General features: G+C 46.0%; 1 protein-coding gene across 1 annotated transcript in view; it reads left to right on the plus strand.

Annotated features, from left to right (window-relative positions):
* The window catches only part of HPN (hepsin), a 62,684-nt gene that overhangs the window by 24,033 nt on the left and 10,675 nt on the right, over nucleotides 1–27,976 (plus strand). The window contains exons 3-6 of the mRNA XM_044282569.1: nucleotides 14,595–14,668; nucleotides 16,492–16,578; nucleotides 16,997–17,095; nucleotides 17,383–17,424. Coding sequence (XP_044138504.1) covers nucleotides 16,563–16,578; nucleotides 16,997–17,095; nucleotides 17,383–17,424 — 157 coding nt within the window. The 5' untranslated portion in view covers nucleotides 14,595–14,668; nucleotides 16,492–16,562. The remainder of the gene's footprint in view (nucleotides 1–14,594; nucleotides 14,669–16,491; nucleotides 16,579–16,996; nucleotides 17,096–17,382; nucleotides 17,425–27,976) is intronic.

A 27,976-nucleotide genomic window follows, 5' to 3' on the forward strand; every position in this document is an offset into this window, starting at 1 on the left:
CGTCAGACACCGAGTGCTGTAGAGCCAGCGCATGCGCATCTGTATCAGTGGGGTTAAGTCCCTCAGGGGAGGAGGGGGGGCGACTGGCAGTAGGAGGTGGAGTAGGAGCCGACATGTCTAAGCTGATGCCTAAATGGGGGCAGCGCTGGGACTAAAAGAATAAACCAAAGGACAAGGCCGAGGTCACCTGAGACGCTAGGAGCAGGGGAGCAGGAGCCGTCGACCGTGCAGGGAGCCGGAACGAGTGACCGGAAGCAGGAAAAGCTGAGGGTCCACCCCCAGAAGCCCGCGAAATGCGGCCGTCCTCACTAAGATGGCCGCCGAGATCTCGCGAGATCTCGCGGCCGGCCGATCACAGAGGGCTTCCAAGATGGCCGCCGAGATCTCGCGAGATCTCGCGGCCACCCGGATCAGAGAAGCGCCGGGAATGGCGCCGCCGAAAATCGAGAGGGAGGACCCGCCCCCCAACCCCCGGGCAGCGCGGACGCAAGCGAAAGGTAAAATATGCCAAGGGGGGGCGGGAGGAAGGCCAGCGAAGAGCCAGGTCAGAGCCAAGGCAAGCACAGAAGGAACCTGCAAAAAAGGGGTGGGGGGAGCCCTAATGGCGCCGACTGAATATCCCCAAAGCGCAGGGATAAGCGCAGCGATCAAACCCCCCACCTGCACCGCAAGAGGTAGGGAGGCAAACGCAAGGGGAGCGCTGTACAGCAAACAGGGTTAGTCACCCAGTGTACGCAGCGCAAACCAAAAGAGACACCTAACACAAAGCTTAGGCCTCTTTCACACTTGCGTTGTCCGGATCCGGCGTGTACTCCACTTGCCGGAATTACACGCCGGATCCGGAAAAACGCAAGTGTACTGAAAGCATTTGAAGACGGATCCGTCTTCAAAATGCTTTCAGTGTTACTATGGCACCCAGGACGCTATTAAAGTCCTGGTTGCCATAGTAGTAGTGGGGAGCGGGGGAGCGGTATACTTACAGTCCGTGCGGCTCCCGGGGCGCTCCAGAATGACGTCAGAGCGCCCCATGCGCATGGATCATGTGATCCATGCGATCACGTCATCCATGCGCCTGGGGTGCCCTGACGTCACTCTGGAGCGCCCCGGGAGCCGCACGGATGGTAAGTATGCTGCTCCCCGCTCCCCACTACAGTTTACCATGGCTGCCAGGACTTTAGCGTCCCGGCAGCCATGGTAACCATTGAGAAAAAGCTAAACGTCGCATCCGGCAATGCGCCGAAACGACGTTTAGCTTAAGGCCGGATCCGGATCAATGCCTTTCAATGGGCATTCATTCCGGATCCGGCCTTGCGGCAAGTGTTCCGGATTTTTGGCCGGAGCAAAAAGCGCAGCATGCTGCGCTATTTGCTGCGGCCAAAAAACGTTCCGTTCCGGAACGGAAGACATCCTGATGCATCCTGAAGGACGGACTGTCCATTCAGAATGCATTAGGATAATCCTGATCAGTATTCTTCCGGCATAGAGCCCCGACGACGGAACTCTATGCCGGAAGACTATAACGCAGGTGTGAAAGGGCCCTAAAACAGCCGAGAATAAAAGGTGTACTTAGCTTGGCAGCAGCAAAGAAAGAGGGAGAGCCATAGGAGGAGCGGCCTATTATAGGGGCCATAGGGGAGGGACATTGGTTGCTATGGTTTCCTGTATGTTAATTTTTTCTCTTTGCTGCTATTGGTGGTCAGTAAAGAAGGAGAAAGCAATATGAGCCTCCGTGTCTTGCTGTAAAACTCAGGATCAGTACAGGATAAGTAATGTAATGTATGTACACAGTGACTGCACCAGCAGAATAGTGAGTACAGCTCTGGAAAATAATACAGTATGTAACTCAGGATCAGTACAGGATAAGTAATGTAATGTATGTACACAGTGACTGCACCAGCCGAATAGTGAGTGCAGCTCTGGAGTATAATACAGTATGTAACTCAGGATCAGTACAGGATAAGTAATAGAATGTATGTACACAGTGACTGCACCAGCAGAATAGTGAGTGCAGCTCTGGAGTATATTACAGGATAAGTAATGTATGTACACAGTGACTCCCCCAGCAGAATAGCGAGTACAGCTCTGGAGTATAATACAGGATGTAACGCAGGATCAGTACAAGATAAGTAATGTAATGTATGTACACAGTGACTGCACCAGCAGAATAGTGAGTGCAGCTCTGGAGTATAATGCAGGATGTAACTCAGGACCAGTACAGGATAAGTAATGTAATGTATGCACACAGTGACTGCACCAGCAGAATAGTGAGTGCAGCTCTGGAGTATAGAACAGGATGTAACTCAGGATCAGTACAGGATAAGTAATGTATGTACACAGTGACTGCACCAGCAGAATAGTGAGTACAGCTCTGGAGTATAATACAGGATGTAACTCAGGATCAGTACAGGATAAGTAATGTAATGTATGTACACAGTGACTGCACCAGCAGAATAGTGAGTGCAGCTCTGGAGTATATTACAGGATAAGTAATGTATGTACACAGTGACTCCCCCAGCAGAATAGCGAGTACAGCTCTGGAGTATAATACAGGATGTAACTCAGGATCAGTACAAGATAAGTAATGTAATGTATGTACACAGTGACTGCACCAGCAGAATAGTGAGTACAGCTCTGGAGTATAATACAGGATGTAACTCAGGATCAGTACAGGATAAGTAATGTAATGTATGCACACAGTGACTGCACCAGCAGAATAGTGAGTGCAGCTCTGGAGTATAATACAGGATGTAACTCAGGATCAGTACAGGATAAGTAATGTATGTACACAGTGACTCCACCAGCAGAATAGTGAGTGCAGCTCTGGAGTATAATACAGGATGTAACTCAGGATCAGTACAGGATAAGTAATGTATGTACACAGTGACTGCACCAGCAGAATAGTGAGTGCAGCTCTGGAGTATAATGCAGGATGTAACTCAGGATCAGTACAGGATAAGTAATGTAATGTATGTACACAGTGACTCCACCAGCAGAATAGTGAGTGCAGCTCTGGAGTATAATACAGAATATAACTCAGGATCAGTACAGGATAAGTAATGTATGTACACAGTGACTGCACCAGCAGAATAGTGAGTGCAGCTCTGGAGTATAATACATGATGTAACTCAGGATCAGTACAGGATAAGTAATGTATGTACACAGTGACTCCACCAGCAGAATAGTGAGTGCAGCTCTGGAGTATAATGCAGGATGTAACTCAGGATCAGTACAGGATAAGTGATGTATGTACACAGTGACTGCACCAGCAGAATAGTGTGCGGTTATGTGATATAAGGTAGTTATCTGTGTCAGGGAGGTTTCTGCACATCCTATTGCTCATCCCAGTGATGGACACTACAGTCAGCCTCTGGGTAGAAGATAGACTGCAGGGTCACTTCTATGTAAGTGATATGTCTGCCATGTGCGCTATTGTGTCACACTACATTTAGCTTTACTATATGAGCTGCTCTTGTGCCTCGCGGCTCGGGGAGGCTCCAGATCTGCGTGATGTGACACATTGTGAGTTCATGGAGATATGGCAGAGTGACCGCTCACAGCACAGGGTAAAGTCCTGCTAGAAACTCCTCACTTTAAGCTAATTATTACCCAATGAAAGAACTGGACAACACGGCCCGGACGTCGGTGTGGGCTCAGCTGACACTGAGAATATAATGCTGGCCCCTGAGAAGTCCATTACCCCATCAGTGGACTCCAGACGGTGACATCACCCCAAGTGTCAGAGAGAACAAAGACAAAGGAAACAGAGAGACATGTAAGGAACAAATGACAGATCATCACTGATAAAAAGTGTTACTTATAGAGATGAGGAAGGAGATCCTGAAATAATCAGATTTCATTTTCTCAAAAATTTGAATTTAAAGCAATCCCAAACTTTGGAATCCATTTTACACTAAATGCTCACAATGGCTGCTCGGTGAGCTTGCCCATAAATTCTTATCTCACTTCAGTAAGTGGCATTTATCATGTAGAGAAAGTTAATACAAGCCACTTACTAATGTATTGTGATTGTCCATATTGCCTCCTTTGCTGGCTGGATTCGTTTTTCCATCACACTATACACTACTCGTTTCCATGTTTACGACCACCTGCAATCCAGCAGCGGTGGTCGTGCTTCCACACTATAGGAGAAAGCGCCGGTCTGTGCATACTCCCACTGTCCCACAGTCTCAGCCACCAAGGAGGCTGGTGCTTTTTCCGATAGACTACATTCACGACCACCGATGCTGGATTGCAGGGTGGTCATAACCATGGAAACGGGCAGTGTATAATGTGATGAATCCAGCCAGCAAAGGAGGCAATGTGGACAATCACAATACATTAGTAAGTGTCTTGTATTAATTTTATCTACATGATAAATGCCACTTGCTATAGTGAGACAACCCCTTTAAGGGAGCATCAGCCAATCAGGAGGGATGATCCGAACGTGTGTCGTAGGTCCTATGTATGTTCTCAAACAGGACAGCCACGTGTATTCTGTGCGTGTACATTAATATGACAGGACAAGAAAGCTTATCTTCGGACACACAATGCATCTAGTCAGCTAGATTTCATTAATTGATAGAGGTGTTAATCTGGGACAGGACAGGCTCAGTGTGTTGGTTGTCTTACTGAACTCTATATGCAGTGAATGACACACTTCCATGACAATATTTAAAGTTATAGTACTCAATTTATATTAATGTGTATCAGCCCAATCTATAGCGCATAATTCATAATCACAGGCAGAAATCTTCCACAATATTCTACCAAATTGTCTATCATGTTCTGTACTGTGCTGCTGATGCTACTACTACCCCTACACTGCCGCACAACTCCTGTCATTTCCATCATCTTCCATGCTGTGCTGCTGATGCTACTACTACCCCTACACTGCCGCACAACTCCTGCCTTGTCCTTCATCTTCAATGCTGTGCTGCCGATACTACCACTACCCCTACACTGCTGCACAACTCCTGCCATTTCCATCATCTTCCATGCTGTGCTGCTGATACTACTACTACCCCTACACTGCCGCACAACTCCTGCCTTGTCCATCATCTTCAATGCTGTGCTGCCGATACTACCACTACCCCTACACTGCCGCACAACTCCTGCCATTTCCATCATCTTCCATGCTGTGCTGCTGATACTACTACTACCCCTACACAGCCGCACAACTCCTGCCTTGTCCTTCATCTTCCATGCTGTGCTGCTGATACTACTACTACCCCTACACTGCCGCACAACTCCTGCCTTGTCCATCATCTTCCATGCTGTGCTGCCGATACTACCACTACCCCTACACTGCCGCACAACTCCTGCCTTGTCCTTCATCTTCCATGCTGTGCTGCCGATACTACTACTACCCCTACACTGCCGCACAACTCCTGCCATTTCCATCATCTTCAATGCTGTGCTGCTGATACTACTACTACCCCTACACTGCCGCACAACTCCTGCCTTGTCCTTCATCTTCCATGCTGTGCTGCCGATACTACTACTACCCCTATACTGCCACCCAACTCCTGCCTTGTCCTTCATCTTCCATGCTGTGCTGCTGATACTACTACTACCCCTACACTGTCGCCCAACTCCTGCCTTGTCCTTCATCTTCCATGCTGTGCTGCCGATACTACTACTACCCCTATACTGCCACCCAACTCCTGCCTTGTCCTTCATCTTCCATGCTGTGCTGCTGATACTACTACTACCCCTACACAGCCGCACAACTCCTGCCTTGTCCTTCATCTTCCATGCTGTGCTGCCGATACTACTACTACCCCTACACTGCCGCACAACTCCTGCCATTTCCTTCATCTTTCATGCTGTGCTGCTGATGCTACTACTACCCCTACACTGTCGCCCAACTCCTGCCTTGTCCTTCATCTTCCATGCTGTGCTGCTGATACTACTACTACCCCTACACAGCCGCACAACTCCTGCCTTGTCCATCATCTTCCATGCTGTGCTGCTGATGCTACTACTACCCCTACACTGCCGCACAACTCCTGCCATTTCTATCATCTTCCATGCTGTGCTGCTGATACTACTACTACCCCTACACTGTCGCCCAACTCCTGCCTTGTCCTTCATCTTCCATGCTGTGCTGCCGATACTACTACTACCCCTATACTGCCACCCAACTCCTGCCTTGTCTTTCATCTTCCATGCTGTGCTGCTGATACTACTACTACCCCTACACAGCCGCACAACTCCTCCCTTGTCCTTCATCTTCCATGCTGTGCTGCTGATACTACTACTACCCCTACACAGCCGCACAACTCCTGCCTTGTCCATCATCTTCCATGCTGTGCTGCTGATGCTACTACTACCCCTACACTGCCGCACAACTCCTGCCATTTCTATCATCTTCCATGCTGTGCTGCTGATACTACTACTACCCCTACACTGTCGCCCAACTCCTGCCTTGTCCTTCATCTTCCATGCTGTGCTGCCGATACTACTACTACCCCTACACTGCCGCACAACTCCTGCCTTGTCCTTCATCTTCCATGCTGTGCTGCTGATAGTAATACTACCCCTACACTGCGCCCAACTCCTGCCTTGTCCTTCATCTTCCATGCTGTGCTGCTGATACTACTACTACCCCTACACTGCGCCCAACTCCTGCCTTGTCCATCATCTCCCATGCTGTGCTGCTGATACTACTACTACCCCTACAGTGCCGCCCAACTCCTGCCTTGTCCTTCATCTTCCATGCTGTGCTGCTGATACTACCACTACCCCTACACAGCCACACAACTCCTGCCTTGTCCTTCATCTTCCATGCTGTGCTGCTGATACTACTACTACCCCTACACTGCGCCCAACTCTTGCCTTGTCCTTCATCTTCCATGCTGTGCTGCTGATACTACTACTACCCCTACACTGCGCCCAACTCCTGCCTTGTCCTTCATCTTCCATGCTGTGCTGCTGATACTACTACTACCCCTACACTGCCGCACAACTCCTGCCTTGTCCTTCATCTTCCATGCTGTGCTGCTGATACTACTACTACCCCTACACTGTGCCCAACTCCTGCCTTGTCCTTCATCTTCCATGCTGTGCTGCTGATACTACTACTACCCCTACACAGCCGCACAACTCCTGCCTTGTCCATCATCTTCCATGCTGTGCTGCTGATACTACTACTACCCCTACACTGCCGCCCAACTCCTGCCTTGTCCATACTGTACCGCTACCACCGGGATCACTACCTTAGTCTTCTTGCACGCAGCCATTGCTCGGCCTTGCCCGTATCGCCGCCCGCAAACAGTGGGTTTGCAGTATGCGGCACCGGCCGTGTGCTCACCGCATCATGGATGTGGAGCCATTCACTTGAATGGGTCCGCAATCCGGAAGGTGCGGAACGGAGGCAAAGAAGCACTACGGAGTGATTCCGTGGGGTTTCCCTCCATGCCTCCACACACCATACAATTTTTTTAACATGTTCTACCTTTTTGCAGTGTGGACGGATCACGGATCCATTCAAGTTGAATGAGTCTGGATCCTTCTGCGGCAACTGCACGGATGGTGCTCGTGCATTGGGGGACTGAAAGCTGCAACCCCCAATGCATAGAACGACCGTGTGCATGAGCCTTAAACAGCATAATAAACCTAAGACTGATGCCAAAAAAGGATACATTTTAAACAGCTTTTGTAAACAACCATTGCTTTTTCAAAAAAAATAATACAAAACCTGTAATTACTACCCAGAAAAGGTTAACATTTGGGCAATTTTTTTAAAACAACCAGACACTGCGCCTTCCGATAATACCATGTGTATATAAAAACTGGCATCCCTCTGTCCGCTAAGGGGATCTTTTCTGGACTGTTTTGATTATTTTTAAAACGCATTATTAATAGATTCACCTATATTGTGCAGAATTCAGAGCTGAAATCTCCCAGCATTTCCTGCTTGTTCAGTGTCTAAACTGAGATTTCTTTGTTTCCTGCGAAAAAGGCATCTTTAGGCCCCTTGCAGACGAGCGTGTGTCACACTGCGAGTCCGCAGAGCAGCTCCCAGCCTGACCTCCCAGCACTAGCCGGGTCACATAGCCTTGTAATGATTTATGATGCTATGTAACCCTTACAGTTCTGGAATGTATTGGATAACACTGGCAGCATTATGTCAGCGTTATCCAATACGTTTCAGAACTGTAAGGGTTACATAGCATCATACATCAATATAATGCTATGCGACCCCGGCAGTGCTAGGAGGTCAAGCCGGGAGCTGCGCTGTGGACTCGCAGTGTGACACACGCTCGTCTGCAAGGGGCCTTATAGTAAGCGTTCTACAGTCACCAAGTGTATGAGAAAATAACTGACCAACACCAGAGGAGTGCAGTTCAGCTGTTAGGGGGTGCCTGAATAGACTATTGCTGACAGTTTTCATTAACCAGCAGAATAGTGAGCGCAGCTCTGGAGTATAATAGAGGATGTAACTCTGGATCAGTACAGGATAAGTAATGTAATGTATGTACACAGTGACTGCACCAGCAGAATAGTGAGTGCAGCTCTGGAGTATAATTCAGGATGTAACTCAGGATCAGTACAGGATAAGTAATGTATGTACACAGTGACTCCATAAGCAGAATAGTGAGTGCAGCTCAGGAGTATAATTCAGGAAGTAACTAGATGATGAGATATGGGTTTAACAGGTTGCTGATCTAGGATGAGAATGCTTGTCCTAGCTGGCCAGTACTTAACTTCTTAGGACGAGCATTCTTGTCCTAGGGTTAACCAGCTGCCCCACACGCACTGCCGCAATCAACAACTGGGGCCCAGCTGTCTCTGCCAGCATTAGTGAAAACACTGATGCCAGCTGATTAACCCCCTGTATGCCACGGTCTTGCTGACTGCGGGATACAGGGGGTTTACAGCAGCTTGTACATCCCCATTGGGTCCCCGTGCTGCGGTGACGAGGACCTGATGGTTGCTATGGCAGCCCCGATGCCTTGCACAGACATCGGGACTGCCAGCTATGGAAGCCCAAGAGATCGAGCCCCAGGGCTGGGTCTCCTAGGCAACTGTAAGCATCTTACAGTATAAGGCACTGACAGTTCAATAGAGCACAATACAGATGTATTGTGCTGTATTGAAACAGGGATCAGACCCTGAAATGTTGAAGTTCCATAGTGGGACAAAAATAAAAAATAATAAAAGTGAAAAAAATATATTTTTAACAATAAAAAAAAATTAAGTTTCAATTTAAAAAAAGTCCCTTCCCCATAAAAGAGACATGTCAAATTATCATTGTAAAAAATATAACAAATATAAAACACAAACATATTAGGTATCGCCGCGTCCGTAACAACCTGCTCTATAAAAAATCCCATGATCCAACCCGTCCGGTTAACATTGTAAATACAAATAAATAAAAACTGTGCTAAAAAAGCCATTTTTGGTAGCCTTTTATCACAAAAAGTGCAATACCAAGCGATCAAAAAGTCATATGTACCCCAAAATAATACCAATCAAACTGTCATGTCATCCTGCAAAAAATGAGTCCTCTCATAAGACAATCAGCCAAAAAATAAAAAAACATATGGCTTTCAGAAAATGGAGACATAAAATCATCATTGTTTTTGTTTCAAAAATGCTTTTATTGTTTAAAACCAAAATATATATATATATATATCTAAAAAAACATATTAGGTATCGCCGCATCTGTAACCACTTGCTCTATAAAAATATCACATGAGCTAACCCGTCTGGTGAACACCGTAAAAATTTATTATTTTGTTACCATACATCACAAAAAGTGTAATACCAAACGATCAAAAAGTAGTATGTACCCCAAAATAGTACTAATCAAACCCTCATCTGATCTCGCAAAAAATGAGACCCTAATTAAGATAATCGCCCAGAAAATTAAAAAGATTTTGCTTTCTGAAAATGGAGACATGAAAACATGATTGTTTTTCTTTCACAAATTGTGCGCCCTGCCGTATTCCTGTACAGCAGTTTATGACCACATGTGGGATGTTTCTGTAAATTGCATAATCAGGGTAATAAATATTGTGTTTTATTTGGCTGGTAACCCTCAATGTGTTAATGAATTAAAATAGAGAATCTGCCAAAAAAGTTAAATTTAAAAAATGTCATCTCCTTTTCCTTTAATTATTGTGGAACACCTAACACAGGAACAAATCCTAAAAAATAAAATTACATTTATAAAATGATGCAAACATAAAAGTGGACATATGGGGAATGTAAGGTAATAACTCTCTTATCAATTATCACTATCTGCCTTAGGCCTCTTTCACACTACCGTTTTTTTTTTCCGTTTTGCGGTCCGTTTTTTGCGTTCCGTATACGGTCCGTATACGGAACCATTCATTTCAATGGTTCCGCAAAAAAAACTGAATGTGTTCCGTATGCATTCCGTTTCCGTATTTCCGTTTTTCCGTTCCGTTGAAAGATAGAACATGTCCTATATTTGGCCGCAAATCACGGTCCGTGGCTCCATTCAAGTCAATGGGTCCGCAAAAAAAACGGAACACATACGGAAATGCATCCGTATGTCTTCCGTTTCCGTTCCGTTTTTTCTGAACCATCTATTGAAAATGTTATGCCCAGCCCAATTTTTTCTATGTAATTACTGTATACTGTATATGCCATACGGAAAAACGGAACGGAACAACGGAACGGAAACGGAACCACAACGGAAGCAAAAAACGGAACAACGGATGCGTGAAAAACGGACCGCAAAACACTGAAATGGACATACTGTAGTGTGAAAGAGGCCTTAAAAGCAGAGAAATAAAAATTTTGACAATTGCTAATTTTTCTAAATTTTCGGTAAATTTGGGATTTTTTTTTATAAATAAAGGTGATATAAAGTACAGACCAAAAGTTTGGACACACCTTCTCATTCAAAGAGTTTTCTTTATTTTCATGACTATGAAAATTGTAGATTCACACTGAAGGCATCAAAACTATGAATTAACACATGTGGAATTATATACATAACAAAAAAGTGTGAAACAACTGAAAATATGTCATATTCTAGGTTCTTCAAAGTAGCCACCTTTTGCTTTGATTACTGCTTTGCACACTCTTGGCATTCTCTTGATGAGCTTCAAGAGGTAGTCACCTGAAATGGTCTTCCAACAGTCTTGAAGGAGTTCCCAGAGATGCTTAGCACTTGTTGGCCCTTTTGCCTTCACTCTGCGGTCCAGCTCACCCCAAACCATCTCGATTGGGTTCAGGTCCGGTGACTGTGGAGGCCAGGTCATCTGGCGCAGTACCCCATCACTCTCCTTCATGGTCAAATAGCCCTTACACAGCCTGGAGGTGTGTTTGGGGTCATTGTCCTGTTGAAAAATAAATGATGGTCCAACTAAACGCAAACTGGATGGAATAGCATGCCACTGCAAGATGCTGTGGTAGCCATGCTGGTTCAGTATGCCTTCAATTTTGAATAAATCCCCAACAGTGTCACCAGCAAAGCACCCCCACACCATCACACCTCCTCCTCCATGCTTCACGGTGGGAACCAGGCATGTAGAGTCCATCCGTTCACCTTTTCTGCGTCGCACAAAGACACGGTGGTTGGAACCAAAGATCTCAAATTTGGACTCATCAGACCAAAGCACAGATTTCCACTGGTCTAATGTCCATTCCTTGTGTTCTTTAGCCCAAACAAGTCTCTTCTGCTTGTTGCCTGTCCTTAGCAGTGGTTTCCTAGCAGATATTCTACCATGAAGGCCTGATTCACACAGTCTCCTCTTAACAGTTGTTCTAGAGATGTGTCTGCTGCTAGAACTCTGTGTGGCATTGACCTGGTCTCTAATCTGTGCTGCTGTTAACCTGCGATTTCTGAGGATGGTGACTCGGATTAACTTATCCTCCACAGCAGAGGTGACTCTTGGTCTTCCTTTCCTGGGGCGGTCCGCATGTGAGCCAGTTTCTTTGTAGCGCTTGATGGTTTTTGTGACTGCACTTGGGGACACTTTCAAAGTTCTCCCAATTTTTCGGACTGACTGACCTTCATTTCTTAAAGTAATGTTGGCCACTCAGTTTTTCTTTACTTAGCTGCTTTTTTCTTGCCATAATACAAATTCTAACAGTCTATTCAGTAGGACTATCAGCTGTGTATCCACAAGGCAACTGATGGTCCCAACCCCATTTATAAGGGAAGAAATCCCACTTATTAAACCTGACAGGGCACACTTGTGAAGTGAAAACCATTTCAGGTGACTACCTCTTGAAGCTCATCAAGAGAATGCCAAGAGTGTGCAAAGCAGTAATCAAAACAAAAGGTGGCTACTTTGAAGAACCTAGAATATGACATATTTTCAGTTGTTTCACACTTTTTTGTTATGTATATAATTCCACATGTGTTAATTCATAGTTTTGATGCCTTCAGTGTGAATCTACAATTTTCATAGTCATGAAAATAAAGAAAATTCTTTGAATGAGAAGGTGTGTCCAAACTTTTGGTCTGTACTGTATATCGACTAAAATTTTCACTATCGTGAAGTACAATGTGACGCGAGAAAACATTCTCAGAATTGCTTGGATAAGTAAAAGCATTCCGAAGTTAGCACCACATAAAGTGACACATGTCAAGTTTCCAAAATACGGCCTGGTCCTTAAGGGGAAAAATGGCAGGGTCCTGAAGGTGTTAAACATTGAACAACCTGGATATCATTCTTATTCTTGAAGTCTCAAAATGTTGTTGATGGGGAAGCTGTAGCTTGTTCTTTTGAGGAGCTCTGACTGTTATGGTTGATGGTGGAAGTAAGGCTAGCACTCTCTAAGGGCATTTTTGGCTTGCACTGTTTACTTGCCAACAATTATTGACCTATCTTCTTAGCATTTCTTGCTGACAACTTTTCTTTGGTGTACTCTAACTGTATGCATCACCTTGGGTCACTGTTGTACTGGGGACCTTGTTATCAGTAGCAGGTTGCCAGAGAGGTAAGAAAAAGAATTTCCTTTGTATTGATTTGCAAAATGCACATTATATACAGTGAGTTTATATGCAATACAACCTTCGGTCTTCATCAAAACAGCTAAACAATAAGTTAAAAATTTGACAGGATTCTGTATATACAGTATTTATGGCACTGCCTCAAAGTGTCTTCTAAGTATAAGATCACCTTCTACCACAGGAGGGCAGCAGAACACCACATTACACATAACTACTGGACTTTATTATGAGAGTAATATTTCAAGTCAGTTTTCTTTGTGTCTGAGCGGGGTACCTTGCACTAAATATTGGACCTTGTTTGATAAATTTGGCGAATCTTTAAACCTAACACTAATGTCTAGAAATGTTATTCCAGTTTTCTATACCCCTCTGCTGGAGTGAGTGTACGACTTTTGAAAAGTCTCAGTGATAAATCTGGAATGAAACTCATTAACATAGCTAACCATGCCCAATTCCCCACCCGCTTTTCAAAATGGGACTGAGTGATGTAAAAATGTCATAAAAAGTCTCCGAATTCTTTTGAGCAAGGGACCCATAAAGTCGCAAAGCCCTTTTTTTTGCAACTTTTTGAAGCCAGAATTCCGGAGTGCTGGATGTGATAAAATCCCCATGTGCTAGTTGTACTTAGTTCATAAAAGAGCTTATGGTAGAGACCTGTCATGGTCGGAGTCCTCCTTCTAAGACTCCCTGATTTGCCCTAATCTACTTTGTAACTTTATTATGAAATCATATTTTATTTTTTATTATGTTGATGTGTCAGTAAGTATTGATTGTCAGTAAGTGCAGACCTCCAATGATTGCCTTCCTCTGCCCTGTGAAATCTGAGTGCGGGAGCTGACCTGTATTCCTATTGTGTGTTCCCATTCCCAAACACAAGGGGCAATCTCCGATCTGTTCTACTAGAAGAATGTCTCCATCCTGTACAATAAACTATTGTCCCAATATGCTGGCTTTAAGGAGCTGTATCTCCTTAAAACTGCAAGTCCCAGCAAAGCCTTATGTAAAGAGATAACCAACCCCCCATCTGTGGTAGCACTACTGATTCCACGAAGGTCCAATCATATCTATATCAGAATTGATAGACTACAAGTATCAGCCATACTCCTCCATCTAGCACTAGGCAGTTAGAGACACTGCAATCATCAAGGAATTAATGGTACTACAAGTGCAAGCATGCAAGATCAGAGTAGAGGAGGGGGCCCATGTGTAGTCAGTGTCCTATGAACTAAATGGAAACGTTCCTGGCAGAGGACGGGTGGGTGGTCAGCAGGTGGCAACCACAGAACCTCCGCCTTTTGTGATAACTGATAACCGGGAAGTGAATCCCCTCTGAGTGAGTGAGGGGGTTGGGATGAAGGTGTTGTCAGACGTGGTGTGTTCTCCCCTCCCCTCCTGTCGTCCTGCCTCTCATCACCCCCCTCCATTGACTGCATACCTGCTTCACCTGATCCCTCCAGGACACAAACTTGCTTCTCTGTCTTATTACTCTGTTTGCCTCTTCCTCCAAGTTCAAGACTTTCTTTCGTCTCAAAGTTTGGGAACGTTTCTTCTTCTTCGATTGTCCCCTTCTTTCTCCATCTCCACTACGGAAGGTCACTTCCCTACAGACTCCTCGCATCAGCCATTGCTTAATGTCCTTCTTCTGTCTTCCCAGTGGAATGGTCTCCTCAGACCCCCGACCTCCTCGCCTGAGATTTGAGGGGGAACAGGCAGCAGAGATCCAGTAAGGTAAGACAGCATCCTCCTAAGACACCCCCAAAACTGATACACTATTTATAAAAGAGGTCACCTGCCAACAAAGAACAGTCGTTACTATGTAGCTATCTTGGTGCCAAAGGCGTATTCATTATTAGTAACCGTATTAGCCTCAGGTTATAGATATACACACTGCACGGCCATAACATTAAAACCTCCGACAGGTGGACGGAATTACATTGGTTGTCGAATGACAATGGTGGGAGATATTATGCAGAAAGGGATCAAGTCACTTCATGAAGATGGAGTTTGAGAACAGAAAAAATAGGCATGTATAAATTTCAGAGGGACTTTGACGAGGGCTAAATTCAAATGTCTAGACGAATGGGTCTGAAAATCACAACCGGGCCAGACTTGTGGGGGAGGGGGGGGGGTTCATGTAGTGGTTAGTACCTACCAAAAGAGATTCAAGAAAAGCCAATCTGAGATACGGACATCCAATGCTCATTGATATGACTGAAGTGAACGTTAGCCCATCTGGTCCAATAACCCAGAAGAGATACTGTAGTGCAAATTGCTGACAACAATACTGCTGGCGATGATAGGAAGGTGTCAGGACACACAGAACATCACAGCTTGTTGTGTATGGGGTTGCGTACCCACAGACTGGGCAGACCATCCATGATGACACCTGTCCACTGCAAAGAGTGCCTACAATGGACCAGTGAGCATCAGAAGCATGGACCATGGATCAATGGAATGAGACACCCTAGTCTGATGAAGCACATTACATCATGTGGACGGCCAGGTGGGTGTACGTCACTTCCCTCGAGAATAGATGGCAGCAGGTGCACTATAGGAAAGAAGATGGCCATGTTACATTATTTGGACCTTTGGGTGGGTGTCTGTCACTTACCTAGAGAAGAGGTGGCAGCAGGTGCACCATGGGAAGAAAATGGCCATGTTACATCATGTGGATGGCCAGGTGGGTGTACGTCACTTACCTTGAGAAGAGATGGTAGCAGGTGCACTACGGGAAGAAGGCGACCTGGTCATATAAGTTACATGTGGACGGCTGAGAGCGTGTGCGTCACTTTCCTAAAGAACAGATGGCAGCAGATGCAGTATGCTGGAGGCAGTATGAGGCTCTGGGCAATGTTCTACTGGAAACTTTAGCTCCTGGCATCGTGTGGAGGTGACACATATCACCTGCCTATCCATTTTACTCCCTTCATGGCAGTGGTGTCCCCAAATAGCAGTGCCCTCTTTCAGCAGGATATAGCGCCGGCCACAAATGGTTTGAGAAATATGACGAAGAGATCAAGGTGATGACTTGTTTCGAGATTCTCCAAATATCAATCCGATCTTCTGGGGGATGTGCTGAAAACACAAGTGTTATCTATTGAGGCGTCAACTTAAAGGATCTGCCGCAGGGTAACACGGGATTACCTTGGAACTCTGGTGAGTCTATGTCTTGATGGGTCAGAGAGGGGGACCTACGTAATATTAGGCAGATGGTTTTAATGTTATTGCTGTTCAATAACTTGATCCCCCTGGGCTCCAGAGCAAAATTTGTACAAGGGCCTTCACCTACCATTTATGTTTCTGGTGTCTGCTTGGCAGAGGTTCCTCTAGAGTCTAGACCCTCCGATCTCTTTCATAGCTTCAAATTTCCTTACAGAAAAGTCAAACCTTTGCTTTAAATTGGCTGCATCTTTGTCTTTTGTGTTTAATTTTTGGCTGGAGGATGAATAATCGGAGGACTATGTCATTAATTTGTGCTGGGCAGAAGACAAAGAGTCTTTTATATTTGATTTGCAGGTGGACAGCCACAACACTGCTAACTCCTGTCTTAGTTTCAGGGTGTCTGGACATCTAGGAGGACGTATTATACATTCTTGTGATCTTACTTGACCAATCCTCAGAAATGATAAAGAAGGACGGTGAGTTCATGGCAACACTATTTTCTCTATTTGTATGACAGACAATATGAACTATGAACTGTTGCAGTTATAATTCAGCACAATGCACTCCTTTCCCAAAAAAGCTGTCTTGCTCTACAACAATGCTGTAAAGATTATTGTTATGAGCTGTCATCGTATTATTTCTGGTTAGTGAGGTCCTTCAAAAATGCAGAGAAGTGCAACTAGATGAGCACTGACTTGGCCTTCAGCACCCAAAAAAGTCTTCATCCTTATTAGATAGTCTTGACTTCTCCATTCTTTAACCCTATCCCTAACACTGGCCAAAGAACTAAAGTTACCCCTTCTGAGCATTTAGGGTCTATGTCTCCATTTGGTCTCTTTAATTTTTTTGTAAACTTTTTTCACATTTTACTAACCATTGTCTTCTTGGCTGCAGTGGGTAAAGGCTGTCTCTGGACCCCCCTGAGGATTTTTGGAGTGACTATATTTATTTTCATCTCCCTGGCTGGAATCGGGGTCACCATTTGGGCCGTAGGTAAGAAGCGTGGGGGTTGTTATAACCTTAAGGTCTCTAAAGGCCTCGTATGAAGCCCTCATTGTCAGGGGACTTGGACTATCTTAGCTTTTGATGGTAGTCCTAAAAGTGAGTTGTTATGGGCGTCTGAAGGTCATTTGTATTTTTTTTCCCTGTTGGATGCATTACAAAATAGGATTAATATGGGAACCTCCTGAGGTAGAAGTCCTGGGTTATAAAATAACCACTTACCCCACTGAGAGTTTCGTCTGACCCCAGTGTCCACCTGTTGTGTTCTGTTTTCGCAGTGACGTATGTACTGAAGAACGAGAACTCTAATCTGTATGCAGGTAATTAATCTTCCTACAGGTTGAATGGAATTCATGGAAACTATTTGGTATAAACAGCATTTCTGGCCTATTTTCAGCTACCCTGTTAGGGCATTCTGAATGAAAAGTCCTTGGTTCGGCATCCAGGCATTAGTCAGGGCAGAGAGCAGATATAAAAGAGCATCTCCGGAGGACCCAGCATGTACACATTAGTGTTGGGCGCGAATATTCAAATAGCGAATATTAATCGCAAATATCGGCACTTCGAGAATTCACTAATATTTAGAATATATTGATATATGTTCGTACTTTCAAATATTGTAGATTTTGTTTTCATCAGTAACCTCCCTTCTTGCTTGTGGGCCAATGAGAAGGCAGCAATGTCTTTGTCTGAGCTTAGCAACATCCCTAGCAACCAATAGAAAGCTGCCTCCCCCTTACTATATAAGAACCTCCCCAGCAGCACTTGTTTGCAGTATTTTGCAGGATCTGAGAGAGACAGCAGTGTTATTGCCATGCTCTCTGCTTTCTTGTGTTATTACATTGGTTATATTGGAGCACTCTATCTGCATATAAAGCTTGTTGTAATGTTTTGCCGTGCCAACCTTTTTCTCCAATCTCAGGAAACTTCTAGCAGCTTGAAAAATGTAGCTACAGTGACCCACGCCTGTATTTCGCAAATATTTTTTGATTTTTCGCGATCAAGAAACTAATCTTAAATTCACGAATATATGACAAATATTCTACCAAATATTAGCAAAATATCGCAAATTCGAATATTGCCCCTGCCGCTCATCACTAGTACACAATCCCTAGTACACAATGCGAAGGGAACTCAAGGGATTGGGACTGAACAGCTGTGTAGCCGTAAGAAAACCACTAATCAGTGAGGCAAACCAGAAAAAAAAGGCTTTAATTTGCTAGGGAGCATAAAGATTGGACTCTGGAGCAATGGAAGAAGGTCATGTGGTCTGATGAGTCCAGATTTACCCTGTTCCAGAGTGATGGGCGCATCAGGGTAAGAAGAGAGGCAGATGAAGTGATGCCCCCATCATGCCTAGTGCCTACTGTACAAGCCTGTGGGGGCAGTGCTATGATCTGGGGTTGCTGCAGTTGGTCAGGTCTAGGTTTAGCAACAGTGTGTGCTCCAAGAATGAGGTCAGCTGACTACCTGAACATACTGAATGACCAGGTTATTCCATCAATGGATTTTTTCTTCCCCGATGTCACGGGCATATTCCAAGATGACAATGCCAGGATTCATCGGGCCCAAATTGTGAAAGAGTGGTTCAGGGAGCATGAGACATCATTTTCACACATGGATTGGCCACCACAGTGTCCAGACCTTAACCCCAATGAGAATCTTTGGGATGTGCTGGAGAAGGCTTTGCGCAGCGGTCAGACTCTACCATCATCAATGCAAGATCTTGGTGAAAAATTAATGCAACACTGGATGAAAATAAATCTTGTGACATTGCAGAAGCTTATCGAAACAATGCCACAGCGAATGCGTGCCGTAATCAAAGCTAAAGGTGGTCCAACTAAATATTACAGTGTGTGACCTTTTTTTTTGGTGGCAGTGTATATAGAGGGTTCAGTCTGTTATTGCCCTATTAGAAATACGCTATTCTTAATAGGGCAATGAGGGGTAAAGACTGAATTCCCTGCATTTAATCATGTGTCTGTGAGTGGTAGGAAGCATATGGAGTCTGATGTGTAGATATATACACACAGTGCTGCCCATAATTATTCATACCCCTGGCAAATTTTGACTTAAAGTTACTTTTATTCAACCAGCAAGTAATTTTTTTTACGGGAAATGACGTAGGTGTCTCCCAAAAGATAATAAGACGATGTACAAGAGGTATTATTGTGGGAAAAAAACATTTCTCAGCTTTTATTTACATTTGAGCAAAAAATACAAGATGTTCCGCACTGTGGGAAATTTCAGAGGACTTGGTCGGAAGCCAAAAGTGACACCTGTGCTGGCCAGGAGGATAGTTAGAGAGGTGAAAAAGAATCCAAGGATCACCACCAAGGCCGTCCTGGGGAATCTGGACTCTGCTGGTGGCAATGTCTCAAGGCAGACAATCCAACGGACACTGCACAATGCAGACCAAGGAGGACGCCACTTCTCCAGATAAGGCACACAAAAGCTCGCTTGGCCTTTGAAAAAGCTCATCTGGACAAAGAAGAAGACTTCTGGTCTTCTGTGTTATGGTCAGATGAAACAAAAATGTAATTGTTTGGTCACAATGATGTTTCCTTCATTTGGTGTAAAAAAGGAGAAGCCTTCAACCCAAAGAACACCATCCCCACTGTCAAACATGGTGGTGGGAACCTAATGATTTGGGGGTGTTTTTCAGCCAATGGACCAGGGAACCTAATCAGCAATACAAAAGAGCAATACATGAGGATTCTCAACGACAATATCAGGCAGTCTGCAGAGAAACTTGGCCTTGGGCACCAGTGGACATTTCAGCATGACAATGACCCAAAACACACAGCAAAAGTGGTGAAGAAATGGTTAGCAGACAACAACATTAACGTTTTGGAGAGGCCCAGCCAGAGTCCAGACATGAATCCAATTGAGAATCTGTGGAGGGAGCTAAAGATCAGGGTGATGGCAAGAAGACCCTCCAACCTGAAAGATTTGCAGCTCATTGCTAAAGATGAATGGGCAAAAATACCTGTGGAGACCTGCAAAAAGCTGGTCTGCAATTATAGGAAGCGTCTGATTGCTGTAATATCCAATAAAGGCTTTTCTATTGATTATTGAGAAGGGTATGAATAATTTTGGACTGGACTCTTTTTGCTCAAATGTAAATAAAAGCTGAGAAATGTATTTTTTTCCCCACAATAATGCCTCTTGTACATCGTCTTATTATCTTTTGGGAGACACCGATGTAATTTCCCGTCCAAAAATGACTTGCTGGTTGAATAAAAGTAACTTTAAAGGGAACCTGTCACCTGGATTTTGTGTATAGAGCTGAGGACATGGGTTGCTAGATGGCCGCTAGCACATCCGCAATACCCAGTCCCCATAGCTCTGTGTGCTTTTATTGTGTAAAAAAAAAAGATTTGATTCATATGCAAATTAACATAAAAGAGTCATATCTTACTTGTGTGACCAGAGAATAGTCATATTTTCAAGCTCTGACTCATCTCAGGTTAATTTGCATATGTATCAAATCGTTTTTTATATACAATAAAAGCACACAGAGCTATGGGGACTAGGTATTATGGATGTGCTAGCGGCCATCTAGCAACCCATGTTCTCAGCTCTATACCCAAAATCCTGGTGACAGGTTCCCTTTAAGTCAAAATTTGCCTGGGGTATGAATAATTATGGGCAGCACTGTATATATATATACAGGTCCTTCTCAAAAAATTAGCATACTGTGATAAAGTTCATTATTTTCTGTAATGTACAGATAAACATTAGACTTTCATATATTTTAGATTCATTACACACAACTGAAGTAGTTCAAGCCTTTTATTGTTTTAATATTGATGATTTTGGCATACAGCTCATGAAAACCCCAAATTCCTATCTAAAAAAATTAGCATATTTCATCCGACCAATAAAAGAAAAGTGTTTTTAATACAAAAAAAGTCAACCTTCAAATAATTATGTTCAGTTCTGCACTCAATACTTGGTCGGGAATCCTTTTGCAGAAATGACTGCTTCAATGCGGCGTGGCATGGAGGCAATCAGCCTGTGGCACTGCTGAGGTGTTATGGAGGCCCAGGATGCTTCAATGCGGCGTGGCATGGAGGCAATCAGCCTGTGGCACTGCTGAGGTGTTATGGAGGCCCAGGATGCTTCGATAGCGGCCTTAAGCTCATCCAGAGTGTTGGGTCTTGCGTCTCTCAACTTTCTCTTCCCAATATCCCACAGATTCTCTATGGGGTTCAGGTCAGGAGAGTTGGCAGGCCAGTTGAGCCCAGTAATACAATGGTCAGTAAACCATTTACCAGTGGTGTTGGCGCTGTGAGCAGGTGCCAGGTCGTGCTGAAAAATTAAATCTTCATCTCCATAAAGCTTTTCAGCAGATGGAAGCATGAAGTGCTCCAAAATCTCCTGATAGCGGCTGCATTGACCCTGCCCTTGATAAAACACAGTGGACCAACACCAGCAGCTGACATGGCACCCCAGACCATCACTGACTGTGGGGACTTGACACTGGAGTTCAGGCATTTTGGCATTTCCCTCTCCCCAGTCTTCCTCCAGACTCTGGCACCTTGATTTCCGAATGACATGCAACAGTCCAGTGCTGCTTCTCTGTAGCCCAGGTCAGGTGCTTCTGCCGCTGTTTCTGGGGAATGCGGCACCTGTAGCCCATTTCCTGCACACGCCTGTACACGGTGGCTCTGGATGTTTCTACTCCAGACTCAGTCCACTGCTTCCGCAGGTCCCCCAAGGTCTGGAATCGGTCCTTCTCCACAATCTTCCTCAGGGTCCAGTCACCTCTTCTCGTTGTGCAGCGTTTTCTGCCACACTTTTTCCTTCCCACAGACTTCCCACTGAGGTGCCTTGATACAGCACTCTGGGAACAGCCTATTCCTTCAGAAATTTCTTTCTGTGTCTGACCCTCTTGCTTGAGGGGGTCAGTGATGGCCTTCTGGACAGCAGTCAGGTCGGCAGTCTTACCCATGATTGCGGTTTTGAGTAATGAACCAGGCTGGGAATTTTTAAAAGCCTCAGGAATCTTTTGCAGGTGTTTAGAGTTAATTAGTTGATTCAGATGATTAGGTTAATAGCTCATTTAGAGAACCTTTTCATGATATGCTAATTTTTTTAGATAGGAATTTGGGGTTTTCATGAGCTGTATGCCAAAATCATCAATATTAAAACAATAAAAGGCTTGAACTACTTCAGTTGGTGTGTAATGAATCTAAAATATATGAAAGTCTAATGTTTATCAGTACATTACAGAAAATAATGAACTTTATCACAATATGCTAATTTTTTTAGAAGGACCTGTATATACACACACAGTATATAAACACACACAGGACTCCTACTAAACCTGTCCCTGCTACACATATATGACACACCATGTCTCAGCCAGCAGACACAGCAGTCACTTATGATTATTGTAGTGATCTCACTGTCTGCTGGGTCTGTACCACCTCAGTTTGGTCCCTGGAAGTGTTAGGGCTGTTTCACACGAGCAGATGCCGTGCGTGACATCCGCTGCGTGAATGACAGCCAAGACCCGATGTGGACAGCAGAAGCACGGAGCAGTAACATGACTGATAATGCTCCGTGCCTCTCTGTGACCTCTTTACCACGAAATCACAGTGACAACTTTATCTCACTATGATTTCGTAGTAAAGAGATCACAGAGAGGCACGGAGCATTATCAGTCATGTTACTGCTCCGTGCTTCTGCAGTTCGCATCGGGTCTTGGCTGTCATTCACGGAGCGGATGTCACGCACGGCATCTGCTCGTGTGAAACAGCCCTTAATCCCTACCTCTGCAGGTCACTGGTCGGGAGGAGGACAGTGCAGTGAAGCTCTGCTGAAGTTGCTGGGGCCCCCTCTCTGTAAGGGAGCTCTGCTGCTGTAATGATGCTAGACGTATCAGGCAGTGAAGCAGCAGAGTGAAGACTGGAGGACAGGTCAGGTCATGGCCCTAAAAATTCGGCTGGTCAATAAGCAGAGCAGGGAACACAGCATCTTCCTGCTTATTGACCAGCTCGGTATCCTGGGCAGATGGCAGCAGCTGCAGGGGCCAGGAGGAAGGGAGCTATGCATTTAGGTCGGTAAGGCGACGGGGCCATTCAACCTGGCCGGGCGCTTCACACTCACGGGCCTCATAGCAACTGCCTATATGGGCAGTACGCCAGTGGTTGGCACCTGCAGCCCATGGGCACCTGTCTTTCACCTTACCCCCTTGCAAATCAGCCAAGCAGTCTGAGCCCCAAGTCATGCAGCATTCTCTTCTGCTTTTTGATGACTCTGTTAGCAGGGTTTCCCAGGGCCATCCACCTAGCCCTGCCCCAGAAGTGGAAGCGATTGAATGCACCGATGTCCAACCACTTATGTTTCAGGATGTGGACATGGGAGGACCACCGCAGCACATCTCGGATGATGACAAAACACAGGTGCCAACTGCTGTGGTTTTCTGCCGTGTGCAGACCGACAAGGAGGGCACGGGTGAGAAGTGGGTGGAAGATGATGTGGAGGATGATGAGGTCCTATACCCCACGTGGAATCAAGGTCATACGAGTGACATGTGCAGTTCGGTGGTGGTGGTCACACAGCGCCACCAGCACAGCAAAAGCGGAGCGGCCGTCCCCTAGACAGTAAGCCTGCTACTACCCACCCAGGGACTGAACACACCAAAGAGAACTCCAAGGAGTTCCCTGGCGTGGCAGTTCTTCAGACAATGTGCTGACGACAAGACACGAGTGGTTTGCACGCTGTGCAATCAGAGCCTGAAGCGAGGCATTAACGTTCTCAACCTGAGCACAACCTGCATGACCAGGCATCTAAGTGCAAAGCACGAGCTGCAGTGGAGTAGACACCTCAAAAACCAAGAAAGGTCTCTGGCTCCTCCTGCTTCCTCTTCTGCTGCAGTCTCGGCCTCTTCATCCACCTCTGGAGTGACAGTGCCACCTGCCACCCCACAAACAGAGGATCTGCCAGCAACACCACCATGTCCGTCACCAAGCATCTCCACAATGTCCCACGGAAGCGTTCAGCTCTCCATCCCCCAAACGCTGGAGAGAAAGAGGAAGTGCCCCCCTACCCACCCGCGATCCCTGGCCCTGAATGCCAGCATTTTAAAATCCCTAGCTTTTGAAATGCTGTCATTCCGTCTGGTGGAGATGGATAGTTTTAAAGGCCTTATGGTGGTGGCTGTCCCACAGTACATCGTGCCCAGCCGCCACTACTTTTCCAGGCATGCCATCCTTTCCCTGCACAACTAAGTGGGGGATAAAATCAGGTGTGCACTGCACAACGCCATCTGTGGCAAGGTGCACCTGACTACGGATACGTGGACCAGTAGTAACGGTCAGGGCCGTTATATCTCCATAACAGCACACTGGGTAAATGCAGTGGCGGCTGGGCCTGAGGCGGATAGCAGTTTGGCGCATGTCCTTCCACCACCGAGGATTGCAGGGCGCTTCAGTTTGCCTCCTGTTGCTTCCTCCTCCTACTCCGCTTCCTCATCCTCTACCAGCTCCTCATCCGGTCAGCGCAACACCTTCACCACCAACTTCAGCACAGCCAGGGGTAAACGACAGCAGGCAGTTTTAAAACTTATCTGTTTGGGGGACAAACCCCACACCGCTCAGGAGCTGTGGACGGGCCTTGAACAACAGACTGATGAGTGGTTTGTGCCAGTGAGCCTCAAGCCCGGCCTGGTGGTGTGCGATAATGGGCGAAATCTCGTAGCAGCTCTGGGACTAGACGGTTTGACGCACATCCCTTGCCTGGTGCATGTGCTGAATTTGGTGGTCAGAGGTTTCTGAAAAATTACCCCGACATGTCAGAACTGCTACAGAAAGTGCAGGTTGTCTGTGCGCGCTTCCGGCGTTCACATCCTGCTGCTGCTCGCCTGTCTGCGCTGCAGTGTAACTTCGCCTTCCCGCTCACCGCCTCATATGCGACGTGCCCACCAGGTGGAACTCCACCTTGCACATGCTGGACAGACTGTGCGAGCAGCAGCAGACGATAGTGGAGTTTCAGCTGCAGCACGCATGGGTGAGTCGCTTCGCGGAACAGCACCACTTCACCACCAATGACTGGGCCTCCACAGTTCTGGAGGATGAGGATGATGATGATGATGATGAGGAGAAACCGTGTTCACAACAGGATGGCACCCAAAGCAGCTCATGGGCATCACTGGTGAGTGGCTGGGGGGATACAGAGGACACACCTCTCACAGAGGACAGCTTGTCATTGCCTCTGGGCAGCCTGGCACACATGAGCGATTACATGCTGCTGCTGGAGCACCGCCAGCACCTCAGAAGGCAGGGTTAGCATGGCCAAAATGTCATGGCCAGCTTTGTCAGCACTCCACAACAACCAGCACCACCAGCTGATATGGAACGTCTTAGCAGGAGGCAGCATTTCAGCAACATGGTGGAGCAGTATGTGTGCACACGCCTACACGTACTGAATGACGGGTCTGCCCCCTTCAACTTCTGAGTCTACAAATTGGGCACATGGCCTGAGCTTGCCCTTTAGGCTAGGTCTACACGACGACATTTGTCGCGCGACATTTTGTTGCACTAATGTCGCGCGTCAATTTTTATAATGGCAGTCTATGGTGTCGCACTGCAACATGCGACATGCTGCGACTGCGACGCAACAGTCGTAGAAAATCCATTCGAGATGGATTTTTCTGCGACTGTCGCGTCGCAGTCGCAGCATGTCGCATGTCGCAGTGCGACACCATAGACTGCCATTATAAAAATTGTCGCGCGACATTAGTACAGCAAAATGTTGCGCGACAAATGTTGCGCCCTATTTGTCGCGCAACTTTTTGTCGCGCAACAAATGTCGTCGTGTAGACCTAGCCTTACGCCTTGAAGGTGCTGGCCTGCCCGGCGGGCCAGCGTTTTGTCTGAACGTGTATTCAGCACGGCAGGGGGCGTCATCACAGACAAACGCAGCCGCCTGTCTACAGCCAATGTGGACAAGCTGACGTTCATAAAAATGAACCAGGCATGGATCCCACAGGACCTGTCCGTACCGTGTGCAGAATTGACATTTATACCGGCACTAACCAGCCATTGTTAGACTCCAGCACACTTTCTCTTTGCATTCTCTTTTCTATTTCCCAATGTTTTGGGGTCTTCCCAAATTAAAAAACAATAAAATAAAAATAAAAAAATAAAAAAAATAAAGGAAAAAAATGAAATAAAAAAAACAACAAAAACTGTGTTTGCTACCTCCTCCTCCTCCACCGCCTCCTCAACTAGTTCAAGATTATTTTATATTTTTTTTATATTCTATGTTATTTTAAGTCATTTCCCTATCCACATTTCTTTGCAGGGCAATTGTCCTGCTCTTACCCCCATTTTGCTTCCTTTTGCAGCCCTCTAGCCCTTACTGTGGGCTACTTTCACACTAGCGTTCGGGTTTCCGTTCGTGAGCTCCGTTTGAAGGAGCTCACGAGCGGACCCGAACGCAGCCGTCCAGCCCTGATGCAGTCTGAATGGAGGCGGATCCGCTCAGACTGCATCAGTCTGGCGGCGTTCAGCCTCCGCTCCGCTCGCCTCCGCACGGACAGGCGGACAGCTGAACGCTGCTTGCAGCGTTCGGGTGTCCGCCTGGCCGTGCGGAGGCGTGCGGATCCGTGCGGATCCGTCCAGACTTTCAATGTAAGTCAATGGGGACGGATCCGTTTGAAGATGCCACAATGTGGCTCAATCTTCAAGCGGATCCGTCCCCCATTGACTTTACATTGAAAGTCTGGACGGATCCGTACTAGGCTATTTTCACACTTAGCTGTTCTATGCTAAAAATAATGCAGACGGATCCGTTCTGAACGGAGCCTCCGTCTGCATTATTATGATCGGATCCGTTCAGAACGGATCCGCCCGAACGCTAGTGTGAAAGTAGCCTTACTGTTACTATTTTACAGCCATTTTAGTGCACCAAAGTTCGGGTCCCCATTGACTTCAAAGGGGTTCGAGTTCGGGTCCCGAACCCGAACTTTTACCCAAAGTTCGGCCGAACCGGAACATCCACGGGTCCGCTCATCCCCATCCTCTGGCTTAAAAAAAAAAAAAACGGAACATCAAGCTGTTTGGAGATGGTCTTGTAGCCTTTACCTTTAACATTTTTGTTTCTTTCTAATCTCCTGAGACAACTCTCTCCGTTGCTTTCTTTAGTCCCTGTGTCATGCACAACATGACACCAAACAGCACAGAGACTACTTTTCACCCTTTAAATAGAAAGACCGAGTAATGCTTATTACAGGACACACCTAAGGCTACTTTGACACTAGCGGCAGGGGACTCCGGCAGGCTGTTCCGGCGGGTGAACAGCCTGCCGTATCCGTGCTGCCGCTATTGCACTCGTGCCGCCGGAGGTACGCTCCGTCCCAATTGACTATAATGGGGGCGGGGCGGAGTTCCGGCTGCGCACGCCGAGAGGGGGCCGGGATAAAACTACGACATGTCACTTTGGCTACATTTTTCAAGCTGGTATAAGTTTCCTGAGACTGGAGAAAATGGTTGGCACGGCAGAACATTACAATAGCTTTATATGCAGATAGAGTCAAGTGCTCCAATATATTCGCGATTGCGCTAATCGGCAGTGATTAGAATATTTTTTCACTTCACATTTTAGCAGGTCTGACTACAGATTACTGATTGGTGCACTAAGTATTGCTGTGAACTTGACATTGCTTCCTTCTTATTGGCCCACAAGCAAGAAGCAGAGAGGAATCATGTGTTCAGATGGAAAAAAATGCCGAATATTCGATATAACGAATACATAGCACTATATTCTAAATATTCGTGAATTCTCGAAGTGGCGATAATCGCTATAAAAATTCGCTATTCGAATATTCCTGCTCAACACTACTAGCAACCATCAGTGAAA

This window comes from Bufo gargarizans, chromosome 2 (genome assembly GCF_014858855.1).
Source record: "Bufo gargarizans isolate SCDJY-AF-19 chromosome 2, ASM1485885v1, whole genome shotgun sequence".
Taxonomy (NCBI): domain Eukaryota; kingdom Metazoa; phylum Chordata; class Amphibia; order Anura; family Bufonidae; genus Bufo; species Bufo gargarizans.